This window comes from Ascaphus truei, chromosome 4 (assembly GCF_040206685.1).
Source record: "Ascaphus truei isolate aAscTru1 chromosome 4, aAscTru1.hap1, whole genome shotgun sequence".
Taxonomy (NCBI): domain Eukaryota; kingdom Metazoa; phylum Chordata; class Amphibia; order Anura; family Ascaphidae; genus Ascaphus; species Ascaphus truei.
The window spans coordinates 45128725-45146846 of record NC_134486.1 but is presented as its reverse complement, the minus strand read 5'-3'; the positions used below and the strand labels follow the sequence as shown (position 1 = coordinate 45146846).

General features: G+C 44.2%; 1 protein-coding gene across 1 annotated transcript in view; it reads left to right on the top strand.

Moving 5' to 3' along the window:
* Positions 1-18122, top strand: part of PPP2R5A (protein phosphatase 2 regulatory subunit B'alpha) — a 98026-nt gene that overhangs the window by 45880 nt on the left and 34024 nt on the right. Inside the window, exon 2 of the mRNA XM_075595682.1 lies at positions 14579-14775. Within this exon, the coding sequence (XP_075451797.1) occupies positions 14579-14775 (197 nt within the window). The remainder of the gene's footprint in view (positions 1-14578; positions 14776-18122) is intronic.

Here is an 18122-nt window from a genome sequence, read left to right as displayed (position 1 = left end):
GTGTATATTTGTCGCTGGATGGTGATCCTGGCTGCACTGCAAGCACCACAACTGTTTTTTTTTTTTTACCCTTTTTTTTTTTTTTTTCCCATTTAGAGTGACCGGAACTATCTTGTGTATACATACATACATACACACCCTTACTTTGAGGCTATATTTTAGCTCTTGAAATGTGTAATCTCTTTCCGTAACATACAGTATTAGAAGAGGAGTGTCAAAACAGTAGGCCTTACAGTTTTCTACTTGACCCTCTATTCAATAGCCTTCAAGTTCTCTATTCAATAGCATTCAAGTTTCAGCCTGACAAAGTAAGTTATGGTGAGTAAAAAGTGACAAAAACCTCAGCTATACAGCAAGTAAAAATACCCTTTGTGAGCAAACTCGCGTCTCTCTACCTTGCATTTCCCCATTATCTCTTGGCATAGAGTGCTGCCACTGTAGCCAGGGATTCTGGGTAATGACCTGCAAAGTCACACTGTTACTTTTTGCTTCTTGCCCATTTTTTTTTTTTCAATATTTTTATTAGGCATTTAGATAATACAACAGTCCTGATAGATATCATAGCCTAACAATTTTCCAAAACATATTTTGGGGGGGGGGGGGGGGGGGGAAGAATGGCAACGTACGTTGTCAGAGAAAAAGGGGAGTGCCTTCTTAGAGGGAAGGCAGAGAGGGAGGTGGTGTGAGAGATGGGGGTGTGTGAGGGAGGGGGGGGGGGTTGTCGTCCCATTTGGCTGTTAAGGCTTTTCTGGTGAGTCGTTTGAGTTTTCCCTTATGGAGGGGGAGTGGGCCTCCCTCCCACCTGGGTTGGTTGGCGCGCTCTAATAAATTGGGACCAGGGTTCCCAGATCGCCTCGAAGGCCGGGGTTTTTTGTCTGATGTTGGCTGTGAGCGCTTCTTGCCCATTTTAACGAGAACCTTTATTAAGATTGTCTGCCGCATTACACAGCTTTTCAGTACAACCTTTTTTAAAGAATTGCATAGCCAGTAAACCTGCTCACACACTGCTGTTTCTACCTTTTTGGGTTTCAGTCTGAAATGTTAACCAAATCAGAACAAGTGCAACACGCCATACATTACATACTGTACTGAGTTTATTAGGGCCGGTTAGATAATCATACCACATTAAGCTATTCATGCTCCAGAGATTCCACAATTCCTGTCTTATATTGGGTTTTATAAATGTTATGTTTAAAATGTAGGGCAATGCGAAATCCTGGAGAAAAAAATATCTGAACTGAATATAACTAGTTACAAATAGAAATAAATGAATTACATGTTTGATGTAGTATGGCTACACCTTAGTCTGGGGGGAAAGATATGTCTTGCCCTTTCCAAAGCTTGGTTTTGTTTTTTTTTTGGTCTGAAGCTTAGTCAGGAAATATAAGCGTTTGAAATATTAAATGTCCCTGAGGTTACAATGAAGCTCTCTCCAGAGCACATTGCAGTCTAACCTACCGCAGAAGCTAAAGATTCAAAGTTTTTTTTGTTTGTTTGTTTTTGACACCATTAGAAAAGAAATATATATATTTTTTTAAATGTAAAAGAACAGCAGGACGTGTTAGATCAGGTAAACTCATAAGCTTCTGGGGTGGATTAACTATTTCTTAAGATATTGCAAAGTACAGTGTGAAATAAACTGCTGAAGGTAGAAGCAGCAAGTCTTGATACAATTCCTAGTACTTTTATCCAGCATACCAGCGGTCCCCAACCTTTTCGGCACCAGGGACCGGTTTCGTGGAAGACAATATTTTCACGGACCGGGGGGATGGTTTCGGGATTATTCAAGCGCATTATTGATTTATAAAATGTTTTACCAGGAAGTAATACATTGAGAGTTACCTCTCGTTTTCAAGTATGTCCTGGGCACAGAGTAAAACAAATAATACATGGTTACAAGTACAGTTACATAAATGAGCAGGGTATACATTATATATAAGACATTGCGTGCACAGTTAAAGAAAATATATATTATGAGCGTATGAAACAGTTACAGACCAGGTTAAAATGTGAGACAGCCTTAGATTTGCAAGAACTTAAACTGGTGGTGGATGTGAGAGTCTCTGGTAGGTTGTTCCAGTTTTGGGGTGCACGGAAGGAGAAGGAGGAACTTCCGGATACTTTGTTGAGCCTTGGAACCATGAATAGTCGTTTGGAGTCTGATCTCAGGTGATAGGTGCTGCAAGTGGTAGGGGTGAGGAGCTTGTTCAGGTAGCTGGGTAGCTTGCCCATGAAGAATTTAAAGGCAAGACAGGAAAGGTGAACTTTGCGCCTAGACTCTAGTGATGACCAATCTAGTTCTTTGAGCATTTCGCAGTGATATGTGTTGTAGTTGCATTGGAGAACAAAACGACAAATTGAATTGTAGAGGGTGTCAAGTTTGCCAAGGTGGGTTTGAGGAGCCGAGCCATATACTATGTGTCCATAGTCAATAATTGGCATTAGCATCTGCTGTGCGATACGCTTTCTGACCAGGAGACTTAGGGAGGATTTGTTCCTGTAAAGTACCCCTAGTTTGGCATAGGTCTTGGTTGTAGTAAGTCGGGTCCACATTGGCTGCTTAGTTTTAATTTGAGGAGCGCTTGTATAATCTCCTTCAGGTACTGGGCCAAATTGAAAATTGTGGGCAGTGTTGGGAGGGGGTGGGACTGTAGGGGTACTCCCAGGATGAGATTCAGGTTTGTGGTTTGGGCTGCGTTTCGCTAATAAGTTAGTGGCACACCCCACAAAGTAATCATTGAATGCATTTGCAATGTCAGTGGGGTTTGTCAGAGTAATATCCCCCTTAGTGATATTACTTGGTTGTTGATGGTTAGGAGGCTGTAATATATTGTTGATAACCCTCCAGAAGTTAGCTGGGTTTGATGTATTCTGGTGGAGATTGTCAGAGTAATATTGTGCTTTTGCATGCCTTGTTTGCCTTGTGCACATGTTCCGCATGCATCTGTAGTGATTGAGATCCTTGGTAGTGCCAGTTACTTTGTAGCTTTTCCACAAGGCATTCCTGAACTGGTAGAGTGCTATAAGGTCAGGTGTAACCCATGGAAGGTGGGCCCCCGTACCCTTATTTTGCGTAGTGGAGCATGGGTATCGCAGAGTTTTAAGAACTCGGATTGGAAATAGTCGAGCGCAGAATCAGGGTCGGGAATTAAATCGATTCTGTGCCATGGGCAGTTGGTAAGGTCATCCAGAAACTGTTGTGGGTTAAAGTTTTTAAATGTTCTAGTGAGGAGAACTTTGGGGCTTGAATGGGGCGGTTTAATTTTCCTTACACAGTACACTATTGCATGGTCACTGAAAATATCTGGAAGGATGCCAGAGGATTGGATTCTGCTGGGGTTTGAGGAGAGAATCCAGTCTAGCAAGGAATGGTTTCGCGATTTCAGGTTTATCCGTGTGGGTTGGGAAATGAGTTGCGATAGGTTAAGTGACTTGAGTTGTATCTGGATTTTGTGGTTTTTAGGGTCAAGCCAATTGAAGTTGAAATCCCCAAGAACTAGCTGCTCACTCTTCTCATTCAGAGAGGAAATGGAGCCAAGAAATTGGGTGATATCAGTCAGGGATTGTAGAGGGGCTTTAGGGGGGCTGTTGATGTTGGGTGTGGGCCAGGATGGAGGAGTTTGTAGTGGGTAGAGGGAGTAACATCTCCATGAGGCCAGGAGAAAGAAAAAAGTTAAAATACATAGCAGGTTCATGATGCCAGAGGTAGGCAGTGCTGCAAGGAGCTGCTGTGAGCAGAGTGAGTGTGAGCAGACTAAACAGCAGGTGTGTGCCTGTTCCTTGTCAAATGTTTAGCTGTATTACATTTATTGTGCACTTTATTTCTATTATTACATTGTAATCTATATTGAAATAATTATGCAACTCACCATAATGCGGAATCAGTGGGAGCCCTGAGCTTGTTTTCCTTCATTTTGGCTAGGGTTAGCTTGTGGGCTTACCAAAACTGTGACTGAGACAAGTGCGCCGTGCGGGAAAGAGGCGCGGACTAAAATAAGTGTCGGATTCTGACTTCTCATAAGGAGCGCGCAACCTAGATCCCTCGCATGCGCAGTTTACAGTAGGGTTCACGCTCGCTCCTATGAGAATCAAATGCCGCCGCTGATCTGACAGGAGGCGGAGCTCAGGCGTTAATGCAAGCGATGGGGAGCGGCTATAAATACAGGTGAAGCTTCGCTTGTTCGCCCACCGCTCACTTCCTGCTGTAACAAGCAAACATTTTGTGCCCTTACTCAGCCTTTCATGCAGAATTCATAGTTGTGGTGTTTTATTTTTATTTTTTTGGTAGTTTCAGTCTCCAAGTGAGGAGAGGTTTCACAGTTAATATTCATTATTCTTATCTTTGAATTTCTCCAGAATGGGTTATAAAAAGGGTTTGGTCTGGCAGTCATTGCATATCTGGAGTGCTCTCAGCCATAAGTGAAAGCAAGTCCTCTAATAAAATGGTTCATAAAAGTTGTAAATGTTTGGTTCTCATAAGGGCTTTCTTGACCTGAAATGTGTTTTGTGGAATATTTTAACCACTAGAACAAGGCATTTCTTTCTAAACCATTAAAATGGTCTATTTGCCAACTTATTGCTAGTAGATTGGGGCTTGGATTTTCTTGTAACCTTGCATCTAAAAGCACCAGTGAACCAGTAAATATATAATATCTTCCCATTTTTTTGCTCTCCTGTTCGGGCCTTGATAGCTGACCAAAATTTTTTTTAAGGAATGTTGCAATTTAACTGGCGCTATAACTGTACATACTACAAACAATTTGACTACATTTTTGTTTCTTTTTTTATTAAACAAATACCTTTTCTTCATGGCCTCTAAATGGGGGGTTGTGGGTGTTATGTCAGTCTGTTTTCTCTACTCGTATCTCATCCTGTCCTCAGCCAATGCAGGGGCTTAGTCTGTGTAAACTCTTGTTGAACATGGCGTCACCTGACAAAAGGAAAGTAGTCAGGAAATCAAACCTCTGCCACTTCCCAGTTCACCAAACAACGTAAAAAAATGTTTAACCCTTTGACCGCTTAGGTGACTTGTACCCGGATTGCTGCAGAAATGTTGCAGTTTTTGGTGTTCAAGCTGCAGTCGTCATGATCTGAATATAAAAGTCGACAAATTGTATGCTTTTCTTTCAGCAGCACTTGTAGATTATAGTTCTGCTCATGTTTTTAATGTTTATCCACATATTGCAGAAAATGCAGCACAAAAAAAGTGTAATAATATGAGCGCATGCGCGAGGTTGGAGAGCATGGAGGCATAATTCTATAGCTCTGTGCCCCTCTCCAACAGAAATAAACAGACAGAACGCAATATTGCACCAAATTTCACTGAAAATACCCCATAAGCTGCAAGAAGTCCCCAGGATGTCGAAGAAATCGACGAAGACCCCCGGAAAGCGAGGGCTACCAGAATATTTTAATGAAGGGAAAACCCGCAGGGCAGTGACAGCAAGGGCCCCCGCATCGAGGACAGGCTCCGAGTCGGAGGGTGAGGGAAACCCGGACGACCAGGGGCTCCTATCGGCCAGGAGATGTGATATTGAAAGGCTCTATCAGGACCTAAAAGATGTGTTACAAGCTGAAATACGAGCCCTAGCTAAAGAAGTGGGGGGCCTGGGAACCCGGACGCAAGAACTGGAGGTGCGGGTTGACAAGAACACTAAGGCCATTCAAAAAACCTCTAAAGTCACAGCGGATCTGCAATCTCAGATAAATGAACTCCGCGACCGGCAAGAGGACGCGGAGAACAGGGATCGCCGGAACAATGTGCGCCTCCGCGGGATCCCAGAAGACAGAGTGGACTGCGAGGAGTTCGTAGAGCGGTGGTTGGCGCACGTTTGCCCGGAGGCCCCTAAAGATAAATTACTGATGGACCGGTGTCATCGGGCGCTGCGTTCAAAACCCCAACCCAATGAGCTACCAAGGGACATCATAGTGCGTTTACACTATTACCGCACCCGGGAAGAGATTTTGCAGAAATCTAGAAACACGCCTGTCATGGAGTTTGAGGGGGCTAAAATCGCTGTCTTTCAGGACATCTCACCTATCACGCTGGCTCGCCGAAGGGACCTGTGGCCCATCACCAGGGTACTGCGGGAGAAGGCAGTCAGATACCGCTGGACTTTTCCCTTCGGTCTCATGGTGATTCGCAATGGCCGCCCTCTTCACCTAAAAGCCCCTGAGGAGGGAAATAAATTCCTGCAGAAGCTGGGGCTGGGGCCGGCTCCTGGTACCACAACTGCCGACCCAGACCCCCCAGCGATGGACCCAGCATGGACCACAGTGGGAAGCCCACCCAGAGGAGAGACCGAGTGAAGCGGACTCTGACACCCTACCAGGTCCAAAACCCCGAAGTTGCAAAGTTAAGATGAAATAGGTTTTTTTCTTCTTCTCCTGTTGCCCCGTTTAAGTTGCATTAGCCCCGACGCTGACACGGTAGAACCCCGTACGACGGAGACCCCCACGATAAAGATCCCTATAAGAACCGTCTCCGGGTTAAAAACGAAGCTACAATGCACCCTGGAAAAGAAAAAACGATAGGACTAATTACTCACCTCGTGGCCCAGTCATGGCGCCTAATCCAGCGATGGAAGGTCCCCCAGCGTGAAACGCAGAAGGAGGTCGAGGAGAAGGCGGGAATCCCACTTCAGGCGGGAAACTAGATCGAGATGGAGGAGCGGCTTCAGAGGCGTCCGCCTCGCAGGTCAGCCCAATCCAAGATGGTGGAAGAGGAACATCGTCACCGGAAGAGGCGGGAGTAACGGCGGCCATCTTACGAGGGGCGGAATTGCCGCGGACAACACAGAGGGACGGCGCAGAGATGCCGTCACAGCCCCTGAGGAGATGGCCACGGGAGAACAGAGGCCACCGGAACTCGGCCGTGTCGGAAGCCAGGAGAGTCTGCGCAGACGTTGCAAACTGGCCCGTATACATCCCCATGAACAGGGAGTGAGACTGAAATAGGGACTTGGCGCGAACAGAGACGAGGGGAGTAGTGGCAGACTGCGCCTTCTAATATAGCGAGAGTGGAGGAGGCTAAGAGGAATAGGCATAGGGGGCGGATAGCTGGGTAGAGGAAGGATAGGAAGGGGTAGAAGGGCAAAAGAATAAGAGTGGCAGTAGTGGAAGTTGTAAGATGGAAGGGGGAAGTGATCAGTAGTGGCGAATAAGATCAGGAAAGGTGAAGGCAGGTTGCGAGAAAAGACGGGGGATGTGTACAGAGAGCAGGGCGAGAGTAAGTTAGGAGATGGGAGAGAGGCGGAGGGAGCGAAGAAGCGGAAGTAGTACTGTAAGTGAGAAGGGCGAGTAAGTAAAAAAAGAAAAGACATTACAGAAAGTGTAGTCAGTAGACGGATGAGGTATGTTAAAGAAGGAAGGGGAGCGCAAAGGAACACGGAAGGAAAGAGCCCACAGATGACAGACGGAAGGATAAAAATAGCCGGGGAAATCAGGCGATGAGGAGGGAGGTAAGAAGAGAAGAGATGCAGGCACTGAAGAACTTTCCCAAGCAAGGGTGTTCTTAAAAAGAGGGAGGTAGCACAATCCCATTCCGAAGGCCATGAAAGAAGGGGAAGAGAGAGCTAAGGTAGCTGAATGGGGATAGGTAGCCCCAACAGATACGGAAATAGGGGAGAAAAGCAGTGCCCGAGAACAGGGGCAGGATACCGCTAAGGGGTCGTGTTATAGTTAAAGTTCTAGTTGGGGTTCCACGTTCTGTCTATAGATTCTGTCAGCTAACCGGAGAGGGGGCGGGGGGTTATAACCCGGCCCCGACCTCCGCATGTACTCCAGGTCGGGACTAGCCAGTCTTAGGCTAGTGGTTACCGACGAAGCCCCTTGGGAGGGGGAGGCGGCATGGGAAGGGGAGGGATGCCAAGTGAGAGGGCGGTCGAGCCCCCCCGCCGTTTACCCAAGGGCTAGGATCGCAAGACTAGGGTACTGGTACCTAAGTCATGTGACCATTGTTCTAATATTTGTCTTGTTATGTGTGTATATGTTTCCCTCCCCACCCCCCTTGTGTGTCAGTCCCCCTATCCCCCTAGCTACCGACACAGCCCCGGCGACACTGGAGAGGAGAAGGCCATCTGAAGGCCGGAGACGGAAGCGGCAGGCGCAAAAAACCCACCGGAGACAGCGGCCGTTACACAGCTCACCCACAATATACAGCTCAGATGAGTAATGATATTACTATGGTTTCCCATAATGTGAAGGGTTTTAATAGTCCTACTAAACGGAGAATTGCTTTCAGGGATTACAATCGGCGGAAAGCTGACATTGTCTTCCTACAAGAAACGCATTTTTCCCGTCTAAACCACCCAAAGTTCCTCGATAAAAGTTATAGAACATATTATCTTGCATCCGCAGATGTTAAAAAAAGAGGGGTGGCAATTATTATACATAATAGGCTCGCCTTTACCATAGAGAAACAACATGCTGATATACAGGGTAGATTTCTGATCTTGACGGGCACTATACAAGGCCAGCAAATCACATTAGCAACCATCTACGCCCCTTGTGAACAGGACTCGGTCTTCTTTGAGCAATTTTTTGCTAAACTGTATAAACTAGCTAAGGGCAGTATATTCCTTGCGGGAGATTTAAATCGAACACTGGACCCTGACTTAGACAGATGCACTCAATCTAACGCGGCCCACAGACAGGACTTACTAACAATACGCGACGGCCTCCAGGTTTGCCAGCTGATAGATATGTGGCGGGAGCAACACCCAACTTCCAGGGAATACACCTTTTACTCGCACCCCCATGACAGATATAGCCGCATAGACTACTTCCTAGTATCAAACAGAGTGGTTCCAGTGGTGGGCCATACAGAGATCCACGAGATCTCGTGGTCCGACCACGCACCTATTGAGCTGAGGTGCACACTGATAGGGCTCGACAGACCCGGAGCAAACTGGAAGCTCAACGAGCTTCTTCTCAAAGCCCCCGCTACTGAAAGGGCGATACGGGACCGGATAAAGGATTTCTTTAGAGAAAACATAGGAAGCGTACAATCGCAAGCCACACTCTGGGAAGCCCATAAGGCTACTCTCAGAGGATTTCTTATGAATATAGCTGGCAAGAGGAAGCGGGAGAAAACTATTAAAATAAAAGAGCTGCAGGCGAAATTAACACTCCTCACTGCACAGCATTCCGTGGATAAAAACCAGCACAAGTGGCAGGAATTGATAGATACTAAGGCGGCCCTTAATCTAGTGTTATCATCCCAGGCCGAGAGGGAGTTGGCCTGGTCCAAGCGCAGATTCTATGAAAAAGCCAACAAGCCAGATACCTTACTAGCCAATAAGCTCCGAAACAAGCTTCCAAATTTTAGGATAGCGGCAATTAAAACCCAGCGGGGTGACCTTACCTCCGATCCGAGACAAATAGTGGAAGCATTTAGACAATACTATGCTACACTATACGATGGAGATAAGGTCACCCACAACCAAAAAACATCAGCTACGTTACAGAGGTTTCTGGCTGAGGCACAGCTCCCGACCCTGGGCAGGGTTGAAAGAGAGGCCCTACAGGGTGATTTCACCCTGGAAGAGATTACAGAGGTAATTAAGTCCCTCAAACCAGCGAAGGCTCCTGGCCCTGACGGCTACTCCAATTTGTACTATAAAAAGTTTTGTAAAACGCTAGCCCCACACCTATTGAAATTATTTAATGGGATCCTGGAAGGAGAACCCTTCCCGGCTCAGATGCTCCAGGCGTCTATCTCAGTGATCCACAAACCCGGTAAGGACCCGGCAGACTGCAAGAGCTACCGGCCAATCTCCCTGATCAATTCGGACCTAAAAATCTTCTCTAAACTGCTAGCAAACAGGGTGGGTAGTGTCCTTCCGGGCTTGATCCATCCGGATCAAGTGGGCTTTATCGCAGGCAGACAGGCAGCAGATAACACCAGGCGGGTAATTGATCTGATAGATTTGGCGAAAAAGAAAAATATACCGTCAATGGTGTTGAGCCTGGATGCCGAAAAGGCATTCGATCGTATTGATTGGTCCTACTTACGAGAGACGCTTGGAGTGTTTGGGTTCGGGGGCCGCCTCCTGGAGGCAATAATGGCACTCTACGCAGGACCCACAGCTAGGGTAAGACATCAGGGCTTCCCTTCAGAATTATTCAATATTCGCAGTGGGACCCGTCAGGGTTGCCCGCTGTCCCCATTACTTTTTGCTCTCTGTATTGAACCCCTCGCAGCCCATATCAGATTAAGCCCCAATATAACAGGAATCCAACTGGGAGAGCAACATCACAAGGCTGCATTATATGCAGACGACGTGATCCTAACTATCTCTAAACCGTTGACGTCCCTGCCCAATGTCTTTGAGATCCTGAGCACCTTTGGCATGGTCTCAGGGTTCAAAATTAACCAGGCTAAGTCAGAGGCGCTCAATATCAACTTGCCAAAACCAACCGAAAAACTACTGGAACTTAACTTTAATTTTCAATGGCAATCCTCCGCAATCAAATACTTAGGGGTATATATCACCAGGGATTACAATACCTTGTACAAGGCAAATTTCCCCAAGATGATGAAGAAGTTAAAGGAGGATCTCAGGGTTTGGGCGGGTTACGGGATATCTTGGTTTGGCAGGATTAACAGCGTAAAGATGAATCTGTTGCCCAAGCTATTATATCTGTTTCAAACCCTACCAATACCAGTAATTAAATCAGAGATCCAAGCCCTTCAAACTCACATCATACAATTTATTTGGAATAAAAAACGCCCACGAATTGCAAGAAGTCTACTGACAAAACCAGTGACAAAGGGAGGACTATCGGTACCTTGCTTGATGGCGTATTATAAAGCGGCACAATTGACCCAAATCATTCTGTGGCATGCGGACCCCACAAATAGAAGATGGACAGAATTGGAGGGAGAATGCTGTGCGCCAGTTGCACTCCATAATTTGATCTGGCTACCAAAACGATGCAAAAAAGACATTGGAACGCCGCTCTGCGCAGTGGCGAACTCCTTAGCGGTCTGGGAGACATCTAAATTTAAAGCTAACTTAACCACCCCCCACACATTAATGTCCCCCCTATGGGGCAACCCGGACTTTGCTCCGGGGCTGTTGAGCGATAAATTTGTAAAGTGGACGCAGGCAGGGTACAATCGATTAAAAGACCTGGGGGGTAAGGGATCTATCAAGACGTTCGATTGGTTCAAAGAGACATCAAATTTCCCAAATTCAGAATTATTTAGATTCCTCCAGGTCAGGGCATTTTATAACAAATTTCCTGTTCGTCCTGCACGAACTAATTTTGAACAGCTGTGCTCCAGATCAACGGACACACGAGGACTGACATCTCGGATGTACAGGGAGGTAGTCTGTCCGGCTCATATAGACCGCCCCCGACTGCGATACATGCGACAATGGGAGACAGATTTAGGGGATAGTTTAGAGGACGAAGACTGGGACCACATATTGCAAGCTGCCGCAAAGAGCTCAATATGTGTCACGTTGAAGGAGAACGCATATAAGGTCCTAATGCGGTGGTACCATACCCCAGAGAAATTAGCTAAATTTGTCAGGGGTTATTCGCCGCTCTGCCCAAAACAGTGCGGGGAATCGGCTGACCTTAAACACATGCTGTGGTCTTGCCCAAGGGTGGCCCCGATTTGGGAAGCAATTCGAGACTGGCTGCAAGGGATTCTCGATTTAGAGATCCCCCTGGACCCGTGGCTGTTCCTGGTGGGCAGGCGGCCTCAGGAAATGTCTAGAACGACACACAAACTGGTCACGCACTTCGCGACCGCCACCCGGTGTGAGATCGCAGCATTGTGGAAGCAGAATAAGATTCCATCTATCCCCAAAATCAGGAACCGAATTTGGCAAGTGTGCCAGATGGAACAGTTGACGAGTTGGGTCAATGACTCTGGCACCAAATTTCTAAAAGTCTGGAGCCCGTGGCTAGACCAATCCAACATCCCGGGGGTGGACGCCGCTACAATTCTGCATTAATATACACAAATGCGTTCTCTTTGGACGGGACAGACAGGACATTGACGTAAGGATACACTAGGTAGTGCCACCCAGGAGTTACAATAGGCAGTAAGGTCAGCAGTGCCATGAAGTTGTCGCACCGGATCGCAGGAACCCTTCTCCAGAAGCCGGCAAGAGCACCCCCCCTCCCTCCCCCTCCTACCCTCTGTACCATCCCACCAGTCCAGTGAGTCCAGTATGTCTTGTCCTGCTTCCCTTTATGTCGTTCGTCTGATGCTGTCATTGTTGACGGTTGTTAAAAGTGGAATATCTGTAATGTACGCCTATGGGAGGTGTGTTTCTGTATATCTGATATCCACAAATAAAAAATGAAAGTTGAAAAAAAAAAAAAAAAAAAGTGTAATAAAGTCAAATGAATATGAATTTGCATAAATCCTAAATTAGAGATCACTTACACAATCTATACATTGCTATATTCCCACCATTAAAAAGGCAATCGCCGCTGTTTTTTTTTTTTTTTTTTTAAATACAGGATTGAAGCATTGGGTCTCCGGAGCTGTACTCCTTAATTTCAGCTCTGGCGACCCCCTGCTTCCAGAGGTACTTACCTTCGTAGGGGGTGCCGGTAGCAACTTTGCACAATGCAGCCTAATTTTATTTGTGAGGCGATAAAACGTTTGATTGCAGTTATCCTTATTCTATCGTTGGTGATTTATGTGGTGTAAGTGCCAGAAAATGTTTTTTTACAACTCTAGGATATAGTGGCCTTTTGTATAAATAGACTACAAGTAAAAAACTGTATTGAGCCGTTAACCAAAAAAAGTTATCTTTTAGGCAATTTACCGTTTTTTCACATGTAGTTTTAAGAATCTGTTGAATTGTGGCATATCTGTGCTATAAAATGTAACGCGACTCATAGATACAGTGAGTCCGTCTCAAGCGACCAACTTGTTAGTACAAAAAATGTGATCTATATCGATTAGAAGAAATGGTGATATGGGCTCTTATGACCAGTCTTAAATGTTAAATTGTATTCGTAGCCACATGAGAGGGGTATGCACTAAAATAAAACCCTTCATGTAATAATCCCTTCTTTACCATTTTAGGCCTGAAAAATATAGCAGAGTTAAACATAACAAATATCATGTAGTCTGATCTGGCTGCAGGATTGTATTCCTCTACTGTTATTAGACCACAGTTTATTACTGTATTTGTATCATATTTGATTTGTTCATCACAGTATTGTGCACTTATTGTTTTGTCATTGTTTAATAACTTTGAGGCGATCACCCAGGAGACCAATCACTCTGGAATTATTTCTTTTCTGGTCTCTTCTCTCGGGGGGACCCCCTCTAAGGCCGCGGCCAGGCTAGAAGCGAGCTCGCTCTAGTGCCCTGCCGTGAGAGCAGGGGCGATTTTGTGTCAAGCGTAGCTGCGCGGCGGGGGGGCGTTACGTGAGCGGTTCAGCCTCATTGCCTGAACCGCGCACATGACTAAGGCAAGAGCGACAAATTCAAAATTTGTCTCGCCAAGCAGCTGAGCATGGAGTGCTCACGGACACGTGCACACGTGCGCACGCTGGTTAAACACATTGGCATCATGTTTGAGTGCGCTGAGCACGCGCATGCACACTTGCACTCAGCCTGGACGAGCCCTAACGGAAAGGGGTTCTCTAATATTTACATTTCTTATATTTATTAACGTGGGTTATGTTACGTCATAAGAGCAACCTAAGGCTGAGTCCATGGTGACAGCAGCCGTACGGAGGCGCGCTGAGGGAAAGCGGGTGCTTTCCCTGGCCTTAGTTCGCTCGCCGTTGGGGGGCGGGCCAGTGACGTCACGGAGCTGGTTCACCCTCATTGGGTGAACCGCTCACGTGAGCGCTCAAACTAAAAATTTGATAAGACCTACGCTTCTGCACGCTTGCGGAAGCGTGCGCGAGCCCCTGCTAAAGCCGCTCTCATTGCGGCTCCAGGGGCTCAATGCCGAACGTAAGCGCATCAGCACGGGTCGGCGCCTAAGCGCGCCTCAGCACGGGTCGGCGCCTAAGCGCTGACCATGCCTGAGGCCTAAGGGGGAAACGTTAATGTTTCTCCAAAATAGAAAACTACTGGATGATGTAACAAGTTTAAAAAAAATAAAAAGTGTGAACGGGATGTATAAATTATACACAATAATTAAAATATTTCCACCTGCTAAGTGGCACTTTATCTGTATCCACTGATGTAGATTTCTCAGAGCAGCACTACTTTTTTGGGGGGCAGCACTAAAGTTGCAGGCAGTTACTGCCCTTCATTTCTGTTCATATAAGAGACAGATAATGCAATAAAGCATTCACTTTCTTTTAGTTAATTTCATGTATGGTTTACACTGCTACCTATATTGTTTTGTATGGGTGCAGCCCTTTAAAAAAAACAAAAAACCTTCAATCGTCCTATTACTCTTGTGAATGTATGCAAAACGCAAGGATTTTGTTTTGGGGAATTTTACTGACCGTAGTCCAGGCGAATTGTGGATAGCATGCACTTCAAATACAAAGGAATAGCTGTAGCATCAGCAACTTGGTAGTGTAATATATTTCTGGGCAAATAAATAAGTGTGTTTTCCTGTGTTGTTTTTTGTAGATGCCACTTCAAATGATCAGCAAGACCTTTTCTGTCAGAAGCTGCAGCAGTGCTGTGTACTGTTCGATTTCATAGACTCAATATCAGACCTGAAGAGCAAAGAAATCAAGAGAGCAACATTGAATGAATTGGTTGAATACGTATCCACAAATCGAGGTGTAATCATTGAAACTGGCTACCCGGATATAATAAAAATGGTAAGTTCATTCGTGGGTATATATTATCTTTCGCTAGTCAAACATAGACACCATAATCTACTCAAATACAAGCCTGTTAATTGCATTTACGTTTTTATAGTTTTAAGCCTGGCTTTGGCTTTACTAAAAATGAGGTTGCTAAAACATGGACACTTAAAATGATAATGTAGCTTTAGTCCAATGCTTTTCATGTTCAAAGCTAAATGGTCTACACTGCCCTGCAATTTATTTATTTTTGACATACCCGAGTTTGCATTTATCATTTGCATGTAACTAAACAAATAAATGAAAATAAATAAGTTCTAGTAGATTTTAGCACTATTGTAGTTAATGCTATATGTGGCTGTCAACTTAACATCTATGTGGCATTTCAGAAATCTGTAAATTACTTTAGTATTTGGTACAGCTTTAACCAGAAGAAAACGTGATGACTTGGCATTTCGTGCAAAGAGCCCAATTCAAATAGTCACGGATGTGGATATCAAAAATCTGAAAGCTTTATTTGACAAACAACCATAAATAAGTGTACATGGATCCAACACACAATGCGTTTCACCCTGCCCACAGCGCTTCATCAGGTGGAGGGAAAAACGGCAACTTTAAATACCCTTCAGTTTAAAGTGACAGTGTCACTAAATATTCAATATCCACAGGAAGCACAAAATGGATTGGCAGAGTAGGTGGAATGGAGTGAATATAGGATACGGAGTAGGAGAAGTCTGAATAAAACCAGGACTGATTATCAGGACGGGGCTAACATAATAAATGCATTGTGAAACTATTGAATTGAGATTTGTTATTGTCATTATTGTAATTGTTATTAAAAAAAAACCAGAGTATCGCACAATAATACCCAATGTCTCATACATGAAAGCTATATAAATCAAGGATACATATACAATGTAACTTAACTAGCAATATGTATCTTATGTCATTCATGGGGAAAGGCTGAAGCACTGCATAAAACAGTAGCACAAATTCACATAAAAAAGTTAAAGGGCCAGATACTTTAATGAGAACCAGGAAACAGAGGATTACTAATAGAAGTTAAATATGGATCTAATCTTGAATCCGCATATATCATGTCTAAATGTCCTATGTTGAAACATTAAAAATCAAAAAAATCTTACTACAGATTTCCATTACTGGGATATAGATTTAGTCAGACTGAAGTGAATATAAATTTAATAGACACGTGAAACATCCCATTCCTTATTTAAAACACCTGGATTTGTGGTTTGTAATTCAAATATCCAAAAAACTTCCCTTTACATCAATCCTTAAAGGAATCTCCTCCTCTAACATTGGAAATAATAATTTCAATGCCCTGAAATGACAGGATAAATTTGAATCCTGAAACATAGAAAGATGCATTGACATTGGGAAACTCCTGTCCCAAATTCTCTGTGTTCCCTAATCCTATCTTTTAAATGTCTAGCTGTGCGACCCATGTACTGAATCTCACATTTACATGAGAACATAAATGGTACCAAGTAAATTACAATTTATTGTTTTATAGGGAAAGTTTTATTTTATTTTTTTATTTTATTTTTTATTTTTTTAGTGTTGGTATTGGAAAAGGATTTAGATTTATTTACAAATTTGTAACTACGAGACCCACATTTATACATGCCGTTATGTTAACTAAAATGGGGGTCTTGGCTTCTTGTTGGTAAATAAACTAGGTGATAACATGGCTAACAGACATTGCTCGCCTAGCCGTGAAATGACAACCTTCATTTACTACATGTAGCATTTTATTATTCAGATTTAGAATGGATAGCTGTCTCCTTATTACATTACAGACGGCACCATATTCCATACTATACTTCGACACAAAACTGACTCTAGTTCTACTCCTATTTCCTATTTCTGTGTATCTCTAATACGTTTCTGTCAGCTTTAATCAGAACTCGTTCCCCCAAAGCAGTGCACTGTGGCAACAGTAAAACTACAAGCACATTTAGATTCTTATTTTTAAAAGCAGATTTTGAATTGCCCTGAATAGAAAAACCATGTGGTCTTAAATGCTCTTACCCTATGTAATATGAATACCAAAATGAATCTGCTAATCATCAAATATATTTACAATAAGACTTGAACCTGTATGTTTTTAATAGCATACAAACTAGCAGCCGAGTGACTGGATGTAGGCATTCTGTCAGAAAAGCGAGGACTCGCTGTACATATTCACTAGGAGGCTGCTGGATGAGGGGGGAAATTAATGATAATGTGGTGAATAAGTGACCTGACTGACCAGTTGGTTGTGATGTAATGGTTAGGTAGCAGGCAGATGAGTGTCTGAATGAACAGGGAGCCCACAGGAGATCAGGTGACTGAACGACAAGGCTGCAGGAGGGCAATTGGCAATCAATTTGTGGCATAGCTTGTGATTCAGTGATATGTTTACTTGCATCAGTGCAATAGAAATTAAATATAGCATCTATATTCTGCAAGTTGTGGAATAATGCTCACATCAAATAAATATCTGGAACAGTGAGCGTGCATGTGTGTTTGTTCTATGACATTGAAGGGAGAATCCTTTTTTTTTTTTCTTTTTTTTTTAATGTTTTGAATGATGACTTCAAGTTATAGTACATTTTTTGCTCTGTTTTATTTCAATATCTACAATTAGATCTGCACATTCAGCAATATGTCTTCAGACATTGTAACACAGCATTTCATTAAAAATCCTATTTTTTTATATCTGCTGTGTAGTATTAGATCATGCTTCTGCATTTTTTTTTTTTTTTCATTCTTGATGCCTTTTCTAATGATTTTTAATGTAATAAGCTTCCTTGGATTGCTATAGCAACCATTTAGGGAGCTACACCACTTCAGCTTTTGAAATAGACGGTCATATAGGTTGCCTGGGAAAGAAGGGTCTTCACCGATCGTTCACAGGAGAACACATCAATCAGCAGCTAGATGATTGCATAACTGTAATTACAGTATAAGGAACTGTTGTAATGCCTAGGACTTTTGGCTGCGACCAAACCACCGGCGCTCCACCGCATTGCAGTTTGCCGCCGGAAAAACGCTGCCATCTTTAAATGTCCCAGCTTCTACTCCTGTGAACGCACCGTTGTGAATGCGCACGCTAATTAGGACCCTCTCGGCGCACCCGTTTATCGCAAGAAAATTATAATTTATTATAACCTCTTTTTGCGTCACTGGTAGGATCCGGCGCACGCTGAGTGCTGCTTAGCGAGCACGTTCATATTAGGAGCAGGTGGCGGTGAAGAAGAATCGGCAACATGTCGAGCGGTGAACAACTTGCAATACAGTGGAGCGCCAGTGACGGTTTGGTCGCGGCTAAACGTCCCATTCGGCTGTTGCATTTATTT